Genomic DNA, 22,427 nt, shown 5'->3' with positions numbered 1-22,427 from the left:
GTCAATAAAAGATTACAACTTATCAAAATATCATGGAGTTGACTGGACATTCTCATACATTAGGCATAAGCCTTCTTACAATAAAAGAAATTGCATCACTTGCTAATCTATGCGGGCACGCAGGCCAAAGTAAAAGAGTAAATAAAACTGCTACATATAGCATTTCTTTAACTGTGCTGCGTTCAAAGTTCGAGGGATTTCAGTCCCATCCAACTTCTCTAACTTGTAGGCACCTTTGGATAATACTTGTTTGATTTTATAAGGCCCCTCCCAAGTTAGGGCTAACTTGCCTGGAGGCTCCTGCCCGGAAGCCTCGTTATTGCGGAGGACAAAATCTCCCGCATCGAATTCGTATGTCTGGACCCGCGAGTTGTAATATTTCTGAAGTTGTCGCTTGTAATTGTGCTCGCGGAACAATGCTAATTCTCTTCTTTCTTCCAGCAAATCAAGATTCATCCTAAGTTCGTATTCATTATCTTCAATCAGTAGAACCCTTGCGTATGGAATCCCGATTTCTGCGGGGTCATGGCTTCAGTGCCATAGGTTAGGCTAAAGGGTGTCTTCAAATTACTGGAGTTCTTTTGGGTACGGAAGGCCCATAGTACATGAGGCAATTCATCCACCCAACCCGTCCATTTCGTCCCTAGCCTTGCCTTGATCCCTTCCTTAATAGTTCGGTTGGTCCCTTCGACCTGACCATTTGCTTGTGGATGAGCTACGGATGTGAAAGTTTGAATGACTTGAAGTTCTTTTAACCATTCCTGTAGTCCGCTGTCAGCAAATTGGGTCCCATTGTCACTTACCAATTCTTGTGGGAGACCAAACCGGCAAATGATGAATTCCCAAAGGAATTTTTCACGCTTGAAGCCGTGATTGATGTTACCGGTTTAGCTTCCACCCACTTAGTGAAGTAATCAATGGCCACTATCAGGAACTTAACTCGTCCCGGGGCTTCTGGGAAAGGTCCCATGATATCAACAGCCCATTTTTGGAACGACCAGGCAGATGTTACTGGAATCAGTTCGTTCTTTGGACGCAAGGTGTTGGGGGCATGGCGCTGGCATGAATCACACTTTCTGATTTCTTGCACAGCGTCTAAATGCATGTCGGGCCAATAATACCCTGCGTTCATAATCTTTGCAATTGTCATTCTTGGTCCCACATGTAGCCCGCAAATGCCTTCGTGAATTTCTCTGATCAAGTAATTTGCATCTTCTGCGTCTACACAACGTAATAACGGACCAAGGAATGATCTCCGGTATAAGATTCTGTCAGTCAACTGGTAACTCAGAGCTTTGTGCTTAATCTTCCGAGCCTCAGCCTTTCCTGCTGGAAGTGCTCCGGAAGATAAGTAAGCTATAATGGGTGACATCCAAGACTCAACACCAGTTTGGATTACCAGGACTTGATTTTGTGGAACAGATGGATGGTCTAGAACTTCTACACGAATATCTTTGGTGAAGTGCTCAAAATTCGTTGAAGCTAGCTTGCTAAGAGCGTCCGCTGATTTATTCTCGCTCCTCTTAATGTGAACAACATTGAAGGAGGAGAATTGGCGAATCAAGACTTTTGCTTGTGACAAATAAGAAGCCATGACATCGTTTTTGGCTTCGTACATTCCGTTTATTTGTCCCGCAATTAGCATAGAATCCACCCGAGCCTCCAAATGTTTCACCCCCAGCTTTTTCGCTATCCGCAGTCCTGCCAGGAAGGCTTCGTACTCCGCCTCATTGTTGGTACGTTTGAATTCCAACTTGATTGCGTATGTAAATTCATGCCCCTCAGGGGTTGACTAGCCTTAAACTTGCGCCTGACCCTTCGCTGCAGGAAGCTCCATCCGTGAACAATGACCAAACTTGCCCTTGTTCCGGAGGTGCTTGGGGTTGTTGTTCGATTAGGCATTCTTGCTCTTTGTACTGCGGAACTTTCATGACGAAGTCCGCGAGTACCTGCCCCTTGATCGGTGGTCTGGGCTTATACTCAATTGAGTGTTCACCCAATTCAATAGCCTACTTTGCCAGGCGTCCGGATAACTTGGGTTTACTCAACACGTTCTTGAGTTTGTACCCGGTTAATACATTGATAGGGTGGCCCTGGAAATATCTGCGGAGCCGTCTGGCGGCATAAACCAATGCCAAAACCAATTTTTCCAACATCGAATACCTTGTTTCCGGGTCCGATAGCGTTCTACAAACGTAATAGATTGGAGTTTAAACATTTTTTCTATCGGTCAGCAGAACGGCTCCTATGGCAATGTCCGAGGCAGATAAATACAGTGTCAGAGGTTCACCCGCGTATGGTGCTGTTAGAGTAGGAAGCTCCATTAAGCATTTCTTAACTTCTAAGAATGCTTTTTCAGCCTCCGCGGTCCACTTGAAATGTGCCTTTTTGAGGCAATTTCTAAGTGTTGACACAAATGGATGAGACTTAGCCCTCGTGGTTCGCTAAGAATCGGTTTAACGCTACAAGTCTTCCATTAAGTGTTTGAACCTCTTTGAGGGAAGAGGGTGAAGGCATGCGGGCTATAGCCTGAACCTTATCAGGGTTGGCTTTAAAGCCCGCGCCTGTTACTATGACTCCAAGGAATTTACCCTCTTCCATGCTAAATGAACATTTAGCCGGATTCAGCTTCATATTGATGCTTGTTAGTGTTTCAAAGGTCTCTTATATATCCCTTAACATCTGATCCTCTTCAATGCTTTTGATTACCAAGTCATCCATATAGACTTCGAGATTCCGACTTATTTGACTTTTGAAAGCCTGATCCATCAGTCGTTGATATGTGGCTCCCACGTTCTTTAATCCGAAAGGCATCATTCTGTAACAAAATGTTCCTTGGTCAGTTCGGAACGCTGTCTTGTCCTCGTCGCCAGCTGCCATATGAATATGGTGATACCCTTTGTATGCGTCGAGGAAGCACTTGAATTTAAATGGGGCCACAGCAACTACTTTTAAGTCGATTTCCGGAAGCGGGTAACAATCTTTCGGACATGCCTTATTCAAATCCTTGTAATCTATACACATCCTCCACGTTCCGTTGCTTTTCGGGACGATCACTGGGTTGGCCACTCACGTTTGGTATTTGATTTCTCGTATGATCCCAGCGTGGAGAAGCTCTTGTACCTGCTCATTCATAGCCTTCGTTTGTTCTGGACCCATCTTTCGTCTCTTTTGTACAATTGGGGTGATTAATGGATTCACCCTTAACTTGTGTTCCGAAATGCTCCGCGGGACACCGGTCATGTCCGCGGGTTTCCAAGCAAAAATGTCAATGTTCTTGGTCAATAATTGCTTTAAAAAAGTTCTCACTATCTCCGAGATAGCAGGTCCTATTGTAAGTGTCTGGTCTGGAAACTTTTTATTCAAAACCCATTTCTCAGGTTCAATCCTCTTAGCCTGTTTTGCAACCTTGCTTGGTCTTGAACTTTCGGTTGTAAAGCAATATCTGTTTACATGAATTATCGCCACACCAGTGCAAGTTGGAACTCCTACTGCATCGTGAGTTGTAGACGGATGGGCATTGAAGTCTCCAATTGCCTCTCGTCCCAAAATAATGTCATGTTTAGAAGTTGTTGTTAGTACACAAAATTCTACTTCTTCAGTTCTTGAACGTACTTCGTCACTTAGTGTGACCGGGAAAGTGGTAACACCGCGCGGGTGCATTATCTCTCCCCCGAAACCAGAAACAGGAGCATGAATTGGTTGTAGTCTTTCTTTGTCTTCTTCGTCCAGTTGTTCGAAACACTGTTCGTACATTATATCGGACGTTGGCCTATGTCAAAAAACACATATTGTGATCGGTAATGACCAAATTCGGCAGTAATTATCAGTGGGTTTTTGTTACATGGTCCACCTTTGATCCGAGGAAAAATAGCAGGCTCGTTTTTCCATTCCTCGTCTTCATAATCTCTCCTCTTTCCCTTACCCGAATGTCCCCCTTGAATCACGCGGACATTCAGATCTTTGATTTGCCTTTTAGCTGGGCCCTGGCTATCTTTTGCGGGAGGTTTGTCGGTCCCTGCTCGTACGCCTTTAACCAAATGTTCGAGTTTACCATTTTTAATAGCTGCTTTAATTTCATTTCTGAGAGCCAGACACTCATTCGTGTTGTGTACAACATCATTATGATATGAGCAATGTATTTTGGTATCAAGGAATGACTTCCGTGGTATTGGTTGAGGTTTCCGGAAAGTCAAATTCTCAGTAGTGAGAATTTCTGAGGGAGTCTTTGATAACTGGGTCTAACTGTTGGTGGAACGAGCTGGAAAATTACGTTTACCCTTGTTTCCGATCAAAGACCTTGCATCAAAAGGCTTAGATGTTTCCGCACTTGGCTGAAGTCTTGACCATATTGGTCCCTTAGCCTGCCTGTTTGGTCTCGGAGTTTGAAACTCAATCCTTGGTGATTGTTTTTGGTTACTTGAACTTAGAGTTTTTTCAGTTCTTGCAAACAACTTTGACTCCTTCATGATTTCATCCCATGACTCAGGCATTCCATCTCTTCCTGTGAGAGTACGGATTAAAGCATCACTATGGACGTTTTTACATAATGCTCCCCGTAGCATATCCTCGCTTACTCCTTCGATGTTAAGGCTCTCGTTAGTAAAACGAGTTATGAAGTCTTCTATAGACTCGTTATTTCGCCTTGTAACATCTAGTATTTCCGAAGGATCACGAGTATGTTTCTTTTGTTGACTAAAGTGCTGAGAGAATTTTGCTACAAAGTCTTTCCAACTTATAATCTTTCCACATGGCAATTTTACAAACCACTCCCGCGTTGCCCCAGTGAATGTTAGCGCGAACATGTGACACCAATATGGAAGAGTGCAACCACTAACTCCTCTGACTGCTTCAACCTTAACAGATGATCACTGGGATCAATCATTCCATTATATGTTCCAACGGATGTTGGAATCTTTGCATTAATCGGGAATGGAGCTGTCGCGATGCTCGGAATGAATTTTGATTTCTCCGCGAAAGATTCTGGGCGATATGGTTTAGAAAAATCATACTCAGCATTACTATGATACTCCGCATGGCGGACAACTGGACGCGGATAACTAGTCCCTCCGTACGATGGGAGGCGACTATCTCCGCTGTAGTAACTACCTTCCGGGTTATAAGTTGAGTCATACCCGTCCAGTTCGTCCTCATAAGATGGTACCCGCATATCTATCCGGGGACGAGGACGTAACCTCCGGGTCTCACTCATGTTCCGCTCCGGTGGCTGACTGTACTGAATATGGCTTCCCCTTATGGGAGGAGAGATAGATCTCCTAGGAGGCTCATCATACGTCAGGGTACGGCCATGGAAATGTTCATTCCGGACCCGACGTTCATACTCTTCTTTCAGACTACTTTGTTGAACACGAAGCCACTCTTCTGGAGACAAAGTTTCTTCGGCTTTGAAATTATAACGATGGGCTTCTCTTAGGTTAGAATCACCGGAATCTTCTTCCAAACCTAACTCCGATTGAGTTCGGTGGACTTCTCTTGCAATTCGTTCTAAATTCCTCAAGTTAGAACCTCCTGGGGTTGTGACATGCCCTAAGTCAGTAGTTGGTGTAACAACATTCCCAGAGTCTACCGGAGTGACACCTTCTTGTTGAGCAAACAACCCCCGAGCTGTCGAACCACCTAAGGAAAAATTTCCTGGGTTGACGGAGTCAGTTCTTGCAACAGGGGTCGAAATTTGAGCAAACACAGATGTTGCTCCTTCACGTGTTTCAAGGTTGAGATCACGTGGAGGTTGTGCTTGATTCTCCGTTGGCCCTTTAGGTAACTGACTGACATCGTAAAGAGAACGGAAAATTTTTCTGCTGTTCTAACAAAAGCACGGATGGCGCCAATGAAGAAACACGGATCTACTCCCCACGGATGGGTCCTAGATCCGATGAGTCCACATGGTAGGATACGATTATTGCCAATATGATATGAATACAATTCCCAAAGTCCAGTGACGTGAATCCTGCAAAACAGAACACCGTGAGCTCGTTACGGGAAGGACAAGGTGGGGGGTCTTCCCGTAACCACCCTCCGGCGTGAGAATAAGTACCGTTCTGGCGAAGAGATAAAGTACTTAAGTAAATTGAGAGAGTACAGTGATCGTGGATTTGAATGAATATGAATACCTCATGCAGGTTGACAAGATATTTATAGCCGAAGGGTATGGGAAGATGATTGGGCCAGCTATCCCTTTGAAAGATGCTCTTCTAGCCGCCTGGACACGTGTCTACATATTACTGGTCTAGCTCATACGTTGCATGTGCATGTATAACAACCCGGAAACGTGTCTCCTTATGATAGGGCGATGAACAACCCTGGCCATGTGCACGGTTATAACAACCTGGACAGGTGTTCTTCCATAATTGGCTGATACATCACGTATTACTTAAGAGAGCATCTTGGTAAATCTTCTAGAGTGTTATCACACACTAACAGCTGTCCCGGGGCACTACCTCGTAGCTGTTTACGCGGACGATCTTTCTGTCATGCGGACAACTTTTGAGGGTGCCAGGATACTTCCGCATGCCTTGTGAGGATGTTTCTTCCGCCCATGGTTATGCGGATGACTTGGATGCCCCGCGGGTGCCTTATGAGGTACTTCTGGTTAACCCGCGGGTGTCACTTATGGGTATTTGGGTATTTTTGGTACCCTACCTCTATAGAACCAGTCTTGATGGTGAAAATTACAAACCAGTTCCTACGGTTTCAATTGGTTCCAAACCGGTTTCTACATAATTGGTTTTAAACCAGTTCGGTTTCGGTTCAATTTTTTGGTTAGTTCGGTTACACGGTTTACTCACATTTACATTTCTCTAAGGAATTGGCCATGTCGTATTTGAAACGGGTTTAGGTAATTTTAATTACGTATTTGATTATAGAAGTGTGTTTTGTATTCAACCAGAAATTGGTCTGGTAACTATTGGGATGGACAGATGGTAGGATTCACGACTATAATCAGTTATATTATATATTGTATGTAGTTAAAATAAATAACAAAAAACGAAAAATTATATCGAGTATGTAATTGGGTAAAGTGTATCGTTATTGGGTAATCGAATCGAATAAATGGGTATATCACCAAATCGATATCCATCTCAAAACCGCGAAATCCAGAATTAATCACATATCCGGTCTCATACATGATTAACCAATCCTATAGGCTATAGTCATCCAAAATGTGTTGGATTTCCAGTATTCCCATTAAGTGGGGTTTAATTGTCATCCTTTGCTTCCCTAATCATTTGTCAAGCCGATTTTTAGACACCAAATAACAATATAGATAATTAGTATACGTATGTAACTAGATTAGAAATCCGTGTGTTTGAGTTGAATAAAAAATATTAAATAACGGATTTTTATTCAATTTGCAAGTTGTAACTACAAAACATTAACGGACATCCCCTTTAAATAATAAATGAATAAATGATGATTGGCGTTACGTTTGATCAAATTATTAGATTAATTAAAGATGTAACTAAATAAAGTTTAAAATCATCAATATTATAACTAAGGCATAAAACATGCTCCATAATTGACTCCTAAAATTAATGTTTGACAAATGACAACCCAGCTAAAAGGGTGATTATTTTTTATTTTATCATTAAAAAAGCAATTAAAATTATGCCTTTACGTAAAAGCCAAGATAATGCATAAACAACTTTCATTGAGCTTAAAGGATCAATTTGGTACAGGAATAACTTCATTATAATATTCCTTTTGAAGAATCATTTGGGGAGGTTAGTAGGTTACAATAAGGATTTATAATAAACATAATATAATTATCTATGTAATGATATAAGCATAAATGCATAATTATAATTATGTAAAATTAATTTTATAAAAGTAATAACTTTTGTGCCAAATGCACATGATGGTATTTAAAAATCATTTCTTTAAGTCAATTTTTTAACCTAATAATAGAAGCATATTTGAAGTTAGAAAATTTTATTGGAAGTATCCTTATCATATCATGATATATCATTGATGAACAGATGAAATGTTAAGTTTAAAAGGATCTTATTACAATAAATAGACCGGTAAGCGTGAAGCAAGCTATGCCGCAACCCTCTTGTGAATAACAACAGACTGATGCATTAAAAAATGTTATTAAATCGTTTAGGCACCAATGCATCATTGTTACAAGTTCTGATCAATCAAACAGCTACATAGGTTTCTCAATTACATGTGTTGATTACTCATAATTGTATCTGTCACATCATTTTTTATTGAACATAAGGTACAAGACGCATGGCAATTTATCCGAAAGCAGTTTATCATGTTAACCTTCAACACCCAACAACACAAAAGATTGGAGTCGTAATTTCATATGCTTTTCAGTAACAACCAGATTACAGAAACAATATGATTTGAGAGCAAGGGTCAAAAACATGACACTTATTATTCTCATGTATATTCACCCCTTCCCAAAACAATAGTCAGATTATCAGTAAAGAATTCAAAGAATCAAGCTTGTTGTCAAACCATCAAACGGTCATTGGGTTCAACTGTGCCTGCAAGAATCAAGCACGCAGTCGTTGAGAAACTGTGAGAGCTGTTTCGTGTACAGCTCGGGTTCATGCCTAAAATGGTCAACATGCGGGGTTGACTTAAAGTTGCACGACCTAACCTCATGCCCCATTCTCTGCTGTACCTCTATGAAAGACTCGACTGATCCTGCAGGTATGACTTTATCTGCACTGCTGTAAATGTATAACTGTGGGCAACTCGGTTGTCCTGATTTTAGTTGTAATAGTACATTAGATAGCCTCCTGCAAAACAAGCCATTGTTATTTAATATTATTTCCAAGCATACCCTTTTGTATGTACAGATTAAATTGATTAAAAATTTAAGTCAACTTACCGGTTGACTGCGGGTAGATTTAAAACTACATCAAAGAACTTCTCCAAAATCACTAGCAAAGCTGCTTCACTCATTGATGGTTTAGCAACAATGCCGCCTGTACTTCTGTTTCCTTTTGCTGCAATACTGTTTTTCTTTAAAAATGCAGCCGAGAATCCCGAAGCCCAAACCTACAATACAGTTCACAATTTTAAACTCCCAATTCAAAACTCTGTCAAAAAAATGTTTGCTAAACATCATTTTTCTTGTTTTCATAAGAATGTAAATGTAGAGCAGCATTCATTCAGAACCAATAATATGTTGTTGAGAACCACATAATGCATATTGCTTTGAATGTGATACATAAGACGGTTATGTAACCGCCTCTGTTTCTTTCTCCCATATTTCTCATCATTTTTATGCACTATGAACAAGTCCATTAAGTGGTCCGTGGTTTCTCGTGATTCTCAACATAGTATAGGTTTTGAAACCTTAAAAAAGAAAACAAAATACTTTTCCCTTAAATAGTTGATGACACTACCTGTGGGTCTGGTGTGGCAACGGGTGCAGAATCCACAATACACCCTTTAATTCTCTCCATTAGAGTATGATCTTGGCTTTGAAACTTCTCCAACATCGCCCCGTATCTGAGATAGAACCAAGAATTAACAAAACAGAAAAATGTATAGTAATAATAATAATACAAGATGAAAAGGGGGGGGGGGGGGGGGGGGTTACATTAGCCATCCGGTATTGCTAAACGTGTGAAAGACCAAACTATTTCCATACTCTTCTTCCAAACAATCAGCAAGATGGTTAACAAGCAAATCTACATGTTGTTCGGCTTTCCCTCCAACTTGATAACTTAAAACCTCAGACATTGGAAATGTAAAAGTAATCACATGAAACCCTTTCGAGGTATACCAATCAGCATACTTCTTAAGATGCTTCTGTTTAGCACCTAACCACCCGAGCAAAACCACTACTGTTTTAGAGTTTCCTGACAAATCAATGGCATTAGCCTGTGGTAAATGCCATCTGTACACAACATCTGCAGACCCCGAGGTACATACACTAGGAGAATAATCAACCGGTCTGCGAGCTTTTGCCAGCTCAGCTGACTGATACACGTCAAGAATACGAAAACGCTCCATGTTGTTTGGAAGACAATTATTGCCTACATGAATCATTGGAAACCTGAATTTAGGAACAGGTATCGCGGTTTTTGTTGCAAAAGACTTGCAGACACTGATATCAGAAACCCGGGCCCATTTCGTTTCGTTAATCATATCTAATGTACAACCACTTGTTTGTTGAGACGAAAGACATGTTGTATGAGTATCCAACGGGGTCGATGGCCAGATTTTGTCACGAAGGTCAGCCGAAACAGAAGCTAACGCGACCGCAGAGGCTGCAACAACCGGTCTTTGAAACGAACCCATCATCTTGGAAATGAACAATATTCTCTGGCACACCAATAAAGAATTGCAAATATATATACATAAGATAAAGAAAAACGCGCAAAGAAAAACAAAAACGTGTTTGTTAAAATGTACTGTTTGATCAACATAAGTAACATGTTACCTTGTATAGGTTTGGGCTGCCAATAAACGTGTGTATTGACAGCCCACGTGAAGTCTTGTTATATATATATATATATATATATGTATATAAACTGTCAGCCAAGCTTCTTCCTACCTACAAAGAATATATATGTATTTTTTTAATAAAGATTCAAACTTTTGATCAACCCAAGTGGTAAAGAATTTGAAGATGGTATAAAAATAATATTCTAACAAAAAGGGGAATAAGTATGGTTTTTATATTCTGATGATGATTTAAGGTCAATTTACAGCCACAGAGATTGTTGACCTTGATAGCATAAAAGAATCTCACAAGAAGATACCATAAATGAGGTGGACAGGGTATGGGCAGGTGATGGACAGAAGAGCTTCTGGAAAGTTCCAGTTTACACCCCCTAATTATTTAGGGATGTCTATTTTGTAACACGCTTTTGTCATAACTCAAAGGTAACAGAGCAACTCCTTTAGTAAGCACGGGTGTGCATGGTTCGGTTATTAGCATCAACCAAATTAATCAATTGGTTTTTGTTTAATTGGTTCGGTTTATTCAATTAATTTTTCGGTTTTTAATTCGGTTCGGTTAATTTTGGTTAGTAACTAAAATAAAACTTGAGCTAAAATTTTTACTTAGAACTACATTAAATGGATGCATAAATTATAAATACATGAAATACAGGTATAAATACATGAAATGACGGTATCAAATATGAAATACATGAAATGGAGTTATTAAAGTTCAAAATATATGAAAATATGAATGATTTTGTTCGGTTAACCAAGGGTATAAAAAGTAACCGACAACCGCTTTTCGGGTAATTTCGGTTCGGTTTCATTGATTTCCAATTCTGTTTAGTTAACAATTTGATTATTGCTCAGCCCTATTAGTAAGACTTATATAAGTAGTAATTAAAGTCAAAAACTCTCAATGTAACAACTTTACATAGGCTCTTACAACCTTACAGGAATGCTTTTAGAAAAGAATGAAAATCTTTGGGTCAAAATTGCATTTTTTTCAACATGAGGGATGCAAGTAGAATTTGTTCAATATGTTTATTGGCTCACCACTCAACCCTACCAATAATACCGACCATGTTTATTAAAAGATACGAGTCAAGCCGGCCAGTTAGGTTATGCTTAGACTCGTGTTTGGTTTGGTCTGCTTATCTTAACGAGCAGAAATGTTAACCACAATGTCAACTAGTAAAAAACTAGAGCCGTCAAATTTTTTATCTTGTTTGAAAATACTGTAGTTATATATATGCTAAAGAGGTAACCGAGCGATATGGCATGTATCACATAGACATTGGTGATCACGTAACATGTCAACTCTTTGGAAAAAAAACTATAGCAATACGATAATCAAGTTAAAGAGGACACAACACTCGTTTCTATGGTGTAATTTTTTCTAAATAATATCAATGTATGAAAAAGTTATGGTCGTTTTATAAATCCTGAAATAAGTTAATTAAAAAGCTAACAATATGTTTAAAAAGATTGTATGGTATATTTTAAAAAAATTGTAATTACTTAAGCTTAAAATTACCTTTTTGTCATATCGGACATATCATAATATAGTATAGATAAAAACAAAGAGTGTAATTACTTAAGCTTAAAATTACCTTTTTGTCATATCGGACATATCATAATATAGTATAGATAAAAACAAAGAGAAATTTTTAATTTATAAATATTAAAATTTTGACATTAATTTAAACGAGTCAAATGAGCAAGACAACAAGCAAACCAGCGGCCTGAGTCAAATGAGTGAGACAACAAGCAAACCAGCGGCCTAGCTGAGGCTCGACTCGTATGAATGCTTATTTATTATTCCTAATTATAAAGCAAAAAGAATTGCAAAATTAAAATAGTTAATGTTTGACACGTGAAGCAAAGTTTAAAGTTTGCACCGATCCAAAAGGTAAATTAATGAGTCATGACGAACGTGATTCCATTACGCTTTAACCCTCTTGTACGGTACAACACCCACACATTTGAATTTGATAAAGTAAGTTTTGTCTGTAAATAAAATTGACATGGATTAATCTGCAATGTAACGATTCCGGTTAAACAATTGAGATTGAAACCCTAAATAAATATGTATGAAAAGGAATGAATTGAATGATAGAAACAGCCGGACGGAAATAGAATGAAAATACCAAGTTAACAACTTGCCTGCCTGACAGGAACTACTCCGCCGGCATCATGACACCTCCAAACTTTATTACCAATTCATTCCTCTTCAAAACTTATTTATATACATATATTATCATACTAGGTTAGGTACCCGTGTGCTACACGGGTTGAAAGATATAAATTATATAAGTTATAACTCCACAAAAAAAATAATGAACATTAAACTTGCATGTTATATATAAGTTTTTATGGTTCATAATCCAACCATTACCACATTTTAATAATTACATTAGCAATCCAGTCAATGGAACAGTTGAATTAGAAAAGAATGAATTTATAAATATTAAACATTACAAAAGGAATGGTATAATAGAAGACGTATCATCCATATAATGTGCTGCAATATAGAAAGGCAAGGTTGTAAGTGCATGTTCATTGTGTAACACCATTTAATGTGCAAAAGCTGCAATTGATTCTGGGCACACGGGTGTGAGTGGCTGTTCTTCTGTAGATGTGTTTAGCATTAGCTGTATACAAATTTGGCAGCATCTGGATATAAACATAAGCTTAAATACTTTTGTCTGACCTTTTAAAATTGGTTCTAGTATGCTTAATGACCATTTCTCTACAAGATGTGTGTGCGAATGATTTGACAACAACATTAAAGAGAATATTGTTGTTCCGGTCTCATCTGCTAGCCTTCCATTGATGCAATAGCTTTATACAAGTCAACACGAGAATGAAAGGTGAAATAGACTTGGTTAACAATAACCATCTAAATTATTAAGCTAAAATAATGACAATTCTATCAAAAAAAAAAAAAGAAAAACAATCTGATGGTTTCCTTTATTTTTTGCTATGGGTTATACATGAGATATTAAAAAAAGTACATACATTATAACTAACAATAGTTTGTTTTGTGTCAACAGCCTCCGGAAAAGGGGGGGGGGGGGGAGGGTAGAGAGTTAGACTTTGGAAATTAAAAAATAATTCTAATCAAATGAGAAAAAAACGTTAAAAAAGTATTTATAAAAACTCGAAGATATACATTCATCAAGATTATTAAATGAGTTAGATAATAACCGATACGGGTCACAACAGGTGGGTCAAAATAGACCGGGTTAGGTTGGACCACAAATACCATTTGTTTACTTCTTACCACCAAAGATCAAAAAGCATATATCTAGTTGTAATTGAATATTAAAGTATACTGAGTAATAGATATATGGTTTGTACTCACACTAAAAAGAAAGAAATCGTATAGAATTGCAGAATGTTTAAATTCATAGTTAGTAAACACTAAAACATAAATAAAAACCAAAACTTAAATTTAAAGAGTTGCGCAGAAGGGTTGAATTCATAATTAGCAAACATCAAAACAAAAAGAAAACAAAGTTGAAAATTAAAATTAAAAGAGTTGTGCAGAAGGACAGAACATCAAATAAAACCAAACTGAAATTTAAAGAGCTATGAAAACGACCAGTAACAGTAACAGAAAGGAAAACCCAAAATTAAAAGCCTAGAAAGAATGTTAACCATAAGAAACTACTACCAAATACAAACACAGAGAAAATGCATGTATGCAATTTACTCCTTTATGCCAACCCATATGTAAGTTAAACATGGAATTTCACTAAATCCTTTTGAAAGGTTTATAGCCAATATTGGGGAAATCTTTATATTCATACTCAAATAGTTAAGTGCACATCCAACCAAAAGAAAAGAAAAGAAAGAAAGATGCTCTGAAAAGTTACCTGCCATAAAGATGGTGTAATACAATACAACTTCTAATAGAACATCACCTTCATTTTCTTTTCAGCAGGAGCTTTGCTACCAAGGGGTTGCTGAAACATGGAGACAAATATTGTCAATAGAAATTATATAAAATCCTAATAGTCTAATATGAAATTCATACGAGTAACAAGTTTATTAAAGAATTGTTCAATACCGGGTTATATTTTAAGTATTTATATCTCAACTTCGTACGGGTTATCAACTTATCATCATATAGATCCAATATTGGCTACATACATGTACCCTTAAGTATAAGCATTTGCAGTATTGAAAATATATTAGATCTTCAAGTTGAATGTAAAGTAAGTCACCACCACCATAATCTAACCTTAATGTGTACATTTGATCCATATTTCAACCAATAACAGATTAAATGGTGATCGGCTGGTTGTTTTAAATAAGTACACATTGCTTTATGTAAGAAACCACACTCATTATGTAATCCCAAACAATTTTACTTCTCTCCCATATTGCCCTTTTTGCTTTTTTCTTGAAAAAAACATTTTTAAGATCGTCTGACATAAAAAAGATCATGCAAATTTTAAGTAACAGAATGCCAATTTTACCCTTTAAAGGATTGAAAATACCAAGTAACACAAAAGCTTGTGAAATTTTACCTTACCAAATTCAGCATGATTTACTTTAAAACTACAAATGCTACATATTAACAAACATATACTTAATAAGTATTCTATTCATATGAACTATGGCGAAAGCAAACAAAAACTGATCCTCACCTTAGTTGTTCCACCATAAATGATCATACCTGGTCCCATTGCAATAAGCATCTGATATAAAAAATGTTTAAAATTACCTGATCATGACCGGTAAAGCATTGCTTGCATTAAACTACTTTCAAAACCAATGTTTTTATTAAAAATAAAATAGTATATCAAGATTTTTAAAAAGGTAATATTTCGAACTGGAAAGACCACCCCTTTGGATGATAATATACTCGATGGTATAGCAAGAGTACTTTTATAAACACTATCATATGATATTTTCCTCATCTATGTTATAAAATGAAAATGGAGAAAATATCAAATAACCTAGTTTAGTGCAGACTTGAGAGACTACTACAAAAACCCTGCCCTAAAAAACATAGATAATTAACAAAATCTAATAAACGAATGAAAATCAAACCTTGTCGTGATTGTCAAACAAAGGAATTGATATCCTGCACACAAGTACATTCAATAGATGATTAGTTTCTCGCAGTTAGGGTTTGTTTGGTCAATTAGAGAATCCGATTACAAAACAATAGAACACCAAAACCAGTGAATCACTGATGAAGCCCTAATAGCGAAAAAGGTGTGACTGAAGAATAGAATCGAGACAAACCCTAATTGTGAAAAAGGCCTTCGCTGGAGAATAGCCGTGGAGATAATAAAACTTATTTGTAATGGGCGGGAAAATAAAAATTTTGGGTGATTGATGAGGTCACAGCTGTCCCTTTCCTTTATATAATATTACATTATATTATATAGGGTAGATCATACCATCCCTTTATATACCACACGTACTTTCTTTTTTTCCTTTCTTTTTTTATGTTATGTGTAGTATTTTCTAAACTATACTATAACAATATCAGATCATAAAGTTAAAAATGATAAAATTATAAATGTACCATTTATTTGAAAATCTCAAAGAATCATGGAGACTTTTATGGCCAATCAACTTTAGTTTAACTACCATCGAGGGGAAAAGTGAATGTCTGAGTTTGAGAATGTAACTTTTAAGTTTGAATTTCAACCGAGTTTTATTGTAGTGAGCTTTCTTGCAAAGAGTTTACCCCGAAATAGGAGATTGTGGACTTGAGCTACTCAGTGTTGTATTCGATCATGGGAATTTGAGGTCTTCTTTTGTCATTTATGTTACCCCGGGTAACTAAGCTTTAATCGTTGGTCGTTCAAAAAGAAAGCAAAGACTTACGTTAACATAAGTACATGTTAGAAATGTTACAATGTCTAGTAGATAGTAATTCATTTTATGTGACAATTGTTATTCTTAACAAGTTATGGAATTCACGTTACAAATCATTTATCGGCACAGCCTAGCGTGTGGATCATTAGAAAATATGGGCTGAGAAGGATATCTTAATGATCCGAATCCAAGAAAAGCCGAAGTACAATAAAGCCAGAAACGTATGTGCATATATATATAGATCATATAGAAACGATTTATACTCAACAAGTTACTTGAAACATAAGAAATACTAATCAATACAAGTTCTCTTACACAAGTTACTTGAATAACATACACCATACCACTTTTGTGTGCCATTTCATTTTACACAAGTTCTCTCTTATATTGCGTACTCAACTAGTTCTCTTGAAGTAGTTCCAAGTCGCATGTAACAGCTTGCTAAAAATGACTCAGTTGCAGTAACAGTAAGCCAGCTCGGCTCAGATAGTAAAGTTCGAGCTAGCTCAGCTTGATGCGGCCTGTTCAAGTTAAGCCAAAAATTTATTGTTTTATATTCTGGTTTATTCCTTAATTATAGGAGACTTATTTGTGTAGATTTTTATTTGTTATTAAAAGTTTAATTTTCTTTTATGATGTTGTAGAATGTACTTTCACAAGGAATCAATTGGTAGAACCGAGACTCCAAGTAATTAACATACTAAAATTAGGATTGTTCAAATAGCTTGAAACGCTCTTAGACAGTTCGCTCGAAATCCGTTCGATTGTAAACAGGCTTGAAAGGCTTGGCTCGGTTGTAAACGGGTCGAGTTCAAGCGAACCTTTACCCGAATCAGCTCTATTCGGCCCTTGAACACTACCTTCAACAAGAACAAATAAAACATATTTGGTTGTTTGCAGAAGATATCTAGCATTTTTAAACAGCGGATGACATCACTACCGTCGTTTAATTAGATTCAGAATAGAGCATGGTGTTCTATACTTATACATCAATATAGGATACAAGTCACTTATTTAATCATAAGTAGCGTTAAAGATTTTTTTTTTCATTAATAATTGACTTAACTAATCACTTTGTCACACACGACACCATGTTATTATTTTTTGCATGCAAAAAAATATATATATTTATTTAGGATTTAAACGAGTCAAACTAGATACACAATGAAAAATTCAATTATATGGGTAAATTATTTAACACATGCATATTAAATAGATGATCACTTTCATGATTTCCAAAGAGTGTGGCCGGCATCGGAGATGGTCTAAGCAAGCATACTATTGGTTCCAAACATTAAAAACAAGACTTAACAAACACCCTATGGGACCAGTTGTAACCACAATGGCTCATGGCTGCAACCTCCAATCCAAACCAAAGGAGATACGTTTGGCACAAAATCTATTGCAGGCCATAGATTGTAAGAAAAATATATCTTGAATGCAAGGAGAAATAACTTTATGGACCTAAATAGACTTAATTAATTAGGCCCTAATTTCATGTAAATAAACATATGATGTCAGCATATCATGCTATGTACAAGTGAGAACAATTATCAATCTCAGTCATAGTACATGCGCTTAACTGTTACAGAATCACACACCAGTGCGTACACTTATCTGCACGCGCGGGGTCACGGGATTCCAGCTTCAATGTGCACAAATGCAGGTGTAGAACAATGTAGTCAGTCACAATTATCATAGCAGCAAGACTTTGCATCATCCTCTAGAGCTTATCCTGCAGATATTTAAGTTACACGCACTCTAATTTAGAGCATCATAAATATAATCAGTAAATACATGTTTCTAATTAACACAAACACCTACGCAAAAACACCCTGAAGCCTGCCTACATCTCTAGTAATACAACCAAATTCCAAAAACGACTGGCTACACGAAACTAACACTTAGTTTATATATGATATTTATAAAGAAAACCGACAAGAATGTTGTAATTAGATTCTATTCTCCATAACTACAATATATAACAAGTTATTATTATTAATATCCCTGATTTAAATCATGACCAAGAAAAATATTCTAAAAAACAGTATGCCCGTGTTGTCTTCCGAACCTTGAAAGTTCACCTACGGGATGGTGTGGGGCCCATGTTCATCGGGGCACCTGGGACCACTTGGCCTGGTGCTCGGATACCATATGCAATGTGTGCTGGTGGTGGAAAATTTACAGGTGTACCTACTGCTGAACCTAGTGGTAGACCTACTGGTTGCCCTACTGTTGTTCCTCCAAAGAAGCCGACTTGAAGATTTGGGTTGCCTGAATTACCTGCAGGAGAAGTGCTTGTTTGACCCGTGATTGCAGCTTGAGGTGTTGACGTGTCACCATTGTTGACACTTGTTATATCATGAATGCTTGATCGCCTTCTATCTCGATTCATTGAATTCAGACGAATGAAATACTTCTGAGCGTGACTTGCAACTTGAGTTGGTGTTCTTGTCACAACAAAGTTTCTAGATATACTTCGCCAGTCACCTTTACCATATTTTTCCAAGCCAAGAAGAAATAACCTATTTTGATTATTTAAGTAATTAATAAACAAGAATAATCCATGTCACATAACAGAGCTTTATAAATTATAACTTATAACCAATAAACTAACCTGTGTTCATCTTCTGACCAAGCAACACCTTTACGCCGTTCTTGATCTGCTTTTGAAGACTTACCTCCATGAACAGATTCATTATTATTGTGCCCTAGACTCCCACCTTTTTTACTGGCTCCATCATCACCTCCATGGCTTGCTGAGTCATCAGAAGATGTACTGTAACTAGGCAAAGGTACAATACCTGACTCAATACGGTCCAAATCATCAACTAACAGCTCATAATGATGTTTAACTTCTTCCACTGATTTTCCTGCAACTTCAGTGGCAATTTTCTCCCAACAATCCTCAGAATCCTCCTTATAATATGCAACCAGAGCATCCTCAAAAGCCCTATCTTGCTCTCGGGTCCATATTGAATCTTTGACTTCTTCATCTGCCATCATCAATTATTTGCAGAATCTATCTTGATGTTTGAAATTCACAGGTAGTTTGCCAAAAAAGCTATCCAGAAACTAGTCAAAGCAGCCTTGAATACAATCATGCTACTTTTATTTCATCATCACATAAAGAAGCTTTATGGTGATTTACTAAACTTGTGAAAAGATGACCCCTGCAAGTGGATAAATCACATGATCTATAAAATAAGATATTAATACAGCAATAAATGGTACAAGTGCAACTACACCATTGGTTTGGTGAATTCAAGTCATTCATAAACTAGGTTTCTAGACTTCATCACGTTACTTACATGATGTAAAATATCACATTCAAACAAACAAATATCCATAACTTGTAAACAAGATCAACGAAAAAAACAAAAGTTTCCACATCAACACAGTCTAAGGGTGAAAACGGGCCAAGCCACTCACAAGTTACCTGAGATCAGATCGATAAAAAGCTCGAAACGAATAAAGTTTTTTCAGGCCCGAGCTGAGCCCAAGCCTCAAACAAAGCTTGTTTAGTTATCGAGCCCGAACTCAAGCCTTGTATAGGAAGCTTGTTTAAGCTCGTCGAGCCTTGTGTATTTTTAAGTTTGACCTCTTTTGGACTTCTATGTATTAATTTCAGTCTTCAAAGCCAAGCTCAAGTCAAGCTTTGGCTCGTTTAAGGTACTACACAAGATTGAGTTGTGCTTAGGCTCGTTTAAAGGTTTTTCTCAATATATAACAAAATAATTAAGAATGTGTATAAAAAATATTTATAAACAATAACGAGCTGAGCCCAAGCTTTAAAAAAGACTCGCGAGCTGAGCTCGAGCTCTTTTCTCGGGTCGTTTACACCCCTAGTTTTATCTAAGGTGCACACTGAAACTGGTTAACCAAACCAAACCAAACCAACCCAACCACCAGACCCGAACCAACGGTAGGTTGAGGACCGGATGCAATGTTTTAACCTACCCGAAACCAGCCAAAAAATTGGTTTCAACCCGAACCAAAAGTGATGATAAAAGTAAATGGAAGCAATTTAGGGTTTGGAAGCAGTTTGTGCTGTGTATAACACTGATAATCAAAGTAGTATTTTTAATCCAAATCCGAGGAATGAAGTAATAATAAAGAGTAGGAAGAATGAATAAGATACCCTACCTGAAAATAAAATAAAATAAAATAGAAGTCTAGGGGCCCCGTCATAGCAGTCTAAGATGCGTTGTCAGCAATCATCTGCCGTAAACGTCAACTTTCACATACAATACAATACAAAACACTTGTGGTTGAATTGGCATATACGACGGACTGTTTGACTGGTAATATGACGCATACAATCGAACCTTCAGTCGCCTTCCACGCCAATCATTCATTGATTTCTATTCAAACTCGCTATCCATGATTCGTGGGATACTTTAACACCATAACTTCCATTACAAATATGAAAGGCTTTCTTCCGAAAGGCGACTTTAGTTTATTATTATTTTTAATTCATATTAGAAAAAACGGTGACTTTAGTTTATTATTATTTTTAATTCATATTCAAAGTCGTAAGAGGCATGCCCTCCCTCGTGGAGACGCAGGTTCGATGCCCACTCAAACCGGATGAAGAGATTAATCAGGAGGAGGCGAGGGTTTACAAATTCCATCTGGTTCTCGTACATCAGAGGGTAGTCTCACGGTGGTCGAGGAGTAGAGTAGAGGTGGACAACAAAACCGGTTCCTGGAACCGGTTCGGCGGAACCGAACCGGTTCCTACCCGTTTTTCGTAGGAACCGGTTCGGTTCCGTTTCAACCCGACGATCCGGGACCGGTTTGACATGTTTGGAGGTGGACCGGGTAGGAACCGGAACCGAACCGGAACCGGTTCGACCGGAACCGGTTCGACCGGAACCGGTTCGGAACCTGTTATAGCCGTTGGAGTGGTTCTAGCCGTTGGGAAACGGTTTTATGGCCGTTTTTTTACCGTTGGGGTCAAAAATGGCCGTTTTTTGGCTCCCCAAACACCCCACTACTAGTATAAATAGGTATTTAGTTTAATGGGTTCATCACAACACTCAAAACGCAAACCCGAACGCAAAAAAATACAAAAAAACGCTATTACAACGTTCTGAGTTCTCTAATCTCTTGTTTTCTCTTCTTCTATATTCATATTTGTTGTTATGGCTGCCTCACAATCATCGGTTGGTCAAGGTTCCACCGCCGGACCAAGTTTCGTTCGTATTGTACCTCATAATCGTAATCAAGAGATTTGGTGCAATTGGGATTTGGTTGAATTGAGTGACCATTCATTGAAGGCTCGGTGCAAGTTTTGTGGGATTTATTTAAACCCACTTTCGAATTCAAATTTGAAGAAACACATCGAAAGACCGTATTGCAGGGCGTTGAAACAGAACGTCGAGTCGCAACAAACGCAAATGGATAGTGAAGGCGGAATATTTACATACCAAATTGATCGAGTTCAAGATCGTATGGCGAAGTTTGTGATTCAAGAAGCTTTGCCGTTTAGCCACTTCGACAACCCTCGCTTAACCGCCATGATTCGAGATACGCTTCAACCACAATACACTCACGTAAGTCGTCATACTCTTAAACGTTATTGTTTAAAATTGTGGAAGAAGGCCAAAGAGGTACTAATTGCATATTTTGAAAATATAAATACGGGAATAAACTTAACTACTGATGTTTGGTCGGCTCCACATGGTCTACCCGAATCTTATCTTTGTGTCACCGCTCATTGGGTAGACCCGTCATCGTGGGAAATGATGAAACGCACCATTGCTTTCGAACTCTTTGAGTATCCACATACGGGAGATAATTTGTTTGAAATTTTAGATTATGTTATAAAAACTTATAAACTAGAAAATAAAATATTTTCAATTGCATTTGATAACGCGTCGAATAATACATCGGCGGTTGATAAATTAAAATTTAAATATACGCCGATTTGCAATGGTGTATTTTTTCACTCAAGGTGTGTTGCACATATCATTAATTTAATCGTGCAAGACGGACTTGCTTCGGATGAGGTTACATCGGTTATAAACGATTTTAGAGTAATGCTACATGAAGTTTTTAAGAAAAGTAAAAAAAGACAAATGGATTATAGAAAATTTTGTAAAGATACGGGAAGAAAAGCTTTGGGAGCTAATTGGGATGTACCT

General features: G+C 37.7%; 3 protein-coding genes across 5 annotated transcripts in view; all 3 read right to left on the bottom strand.

The window, feature by feature from the left end:
• The window catches only part of LOC143583565 (uncharacterized), a 168,648-nt gene that overhangs the window by 9,686 nt on the left and 136,535 nt on the right, over positions 1-22,427 (bottom strand). The window lies entirely within an intron of this gene.
• LOC143583559 (uncharacterized) lies at positions 8,006-10,302 on the bottom strand. The gene is made up of 4 exons (XM_077065838.1): positions 9,584-10,302; positions 9,387-9,492; positions 8,867-9,036; positions 8,006-8,774 (listed from the first exon to the last, which is right to left on the bottom strand). The coding sequence occupies exons 1-4, from the start codon at positions 10,288-10,290 to the stop codon at positions 8,507-8,509; spliced, it is 1,251 nt and encodes a 416-aa protein (XP_076921953.1). The 5' UTR covers positions 10,291-10,302; the 3' UTR covers positions 8,006-8,506.
• Positions 17,770-19,596, bottom strand: LOC143583564 (transcription factor SRM1-like). Of its 3 annotated transcripts, none has more exons than XM_077065843.1 (3): positions 18,896-19,596; positions 18,350-18,803; positions 17,770-18,013 (listed from the first exon to the last, which is right to left on the bottom strand). In XM_077065843.1, exons 1-2 carry the CDS (start codon positions 19,282-19,284, stop codon positions 18,359-18,361), a joined length of 834 nt encoding a protein of 277 aa, XP_076921958.1. In that variant the 5' UTR covers positions 19,285-19,596; the 3' UTR covers positions 17,770-18,013; positions 18,350-18,358. The 3 variants fall into 3 exon arrangements, with proteins under 3 accessions (XP_076921958.1, XP_076921959.1, XP_076921957.1); XM_077065844.1 differs by having other exon boundaries at positions 18,562-18,803; XM_077065842.1 differs by lacking the exon at positions 17,770-18,013 and having other exon boundaries at positions 18,082-18,803.

This window comes from Bidens hawaiensis, unplaced genomic scaffold, assembly GCF_021521415.1.
Source record: "Bidens hawaiensis isolate Kalapana, Puna unplaced genomic scaffold, B.hawaiensis_p1.1 tig00032455_1, whole genome shotgun sequence".
Taxonomy (NCBI): Eukaryota; Viridiplantae; Streptophyta; class Magnoliopsida; order Asterales; family Asteraceae; genus Bidens; species Bidens hawaiensis.
The sequence above is the reverse complement of the archived record's forward strand: the minus strand, read 5'-3'. Positions and strand labels throughout refer to the sequence as shown.

What these genes read in the sequence shown, in the direction of transcription:
- LOC143583559 (XM_077065838.1), bottom strand. Translation starts at nt 10,290, where the DNA reads ATGATGGGTTCGTTTCAAAGACCGGTTGTTGCAGCCTCTGCGGTCGCG. An exon ending in AGCAATACCGGATGGCTAAT is followed by an intron (nt 9,493 to 9,583) that starts GTAACCCCCCCC and finishes GTTCTATCTCAG; the next exon opens with ATACGGGGCGATGTTGGAGA. An exon ending in AATCTACCCGCAGTCAACCG is followed by an intron (nt 8,775 to 8,866) that starts GTAAGTTGACTT and finishes CTTGTTTTGCAG; the next exon opens with GAGGCTATCTAATGTACTAT.
- LOC143583564 (XM_077065843.1), bottom strand. Translation starts at nt 19,284, where the DNA reads ATGATGGCAGATGAAGAAGTCAAAGATTCAATATGGACCCGAGAGCAA. An exon ending in TGGTCAGAAGATGAACACAG is followed by an intron (nt 18,804 to 18,895) that starts GTTAGTTTATTG and finishes TAATCAAAATAG; the next exon opens with GTTATTTCTTCTTGGCTTGG.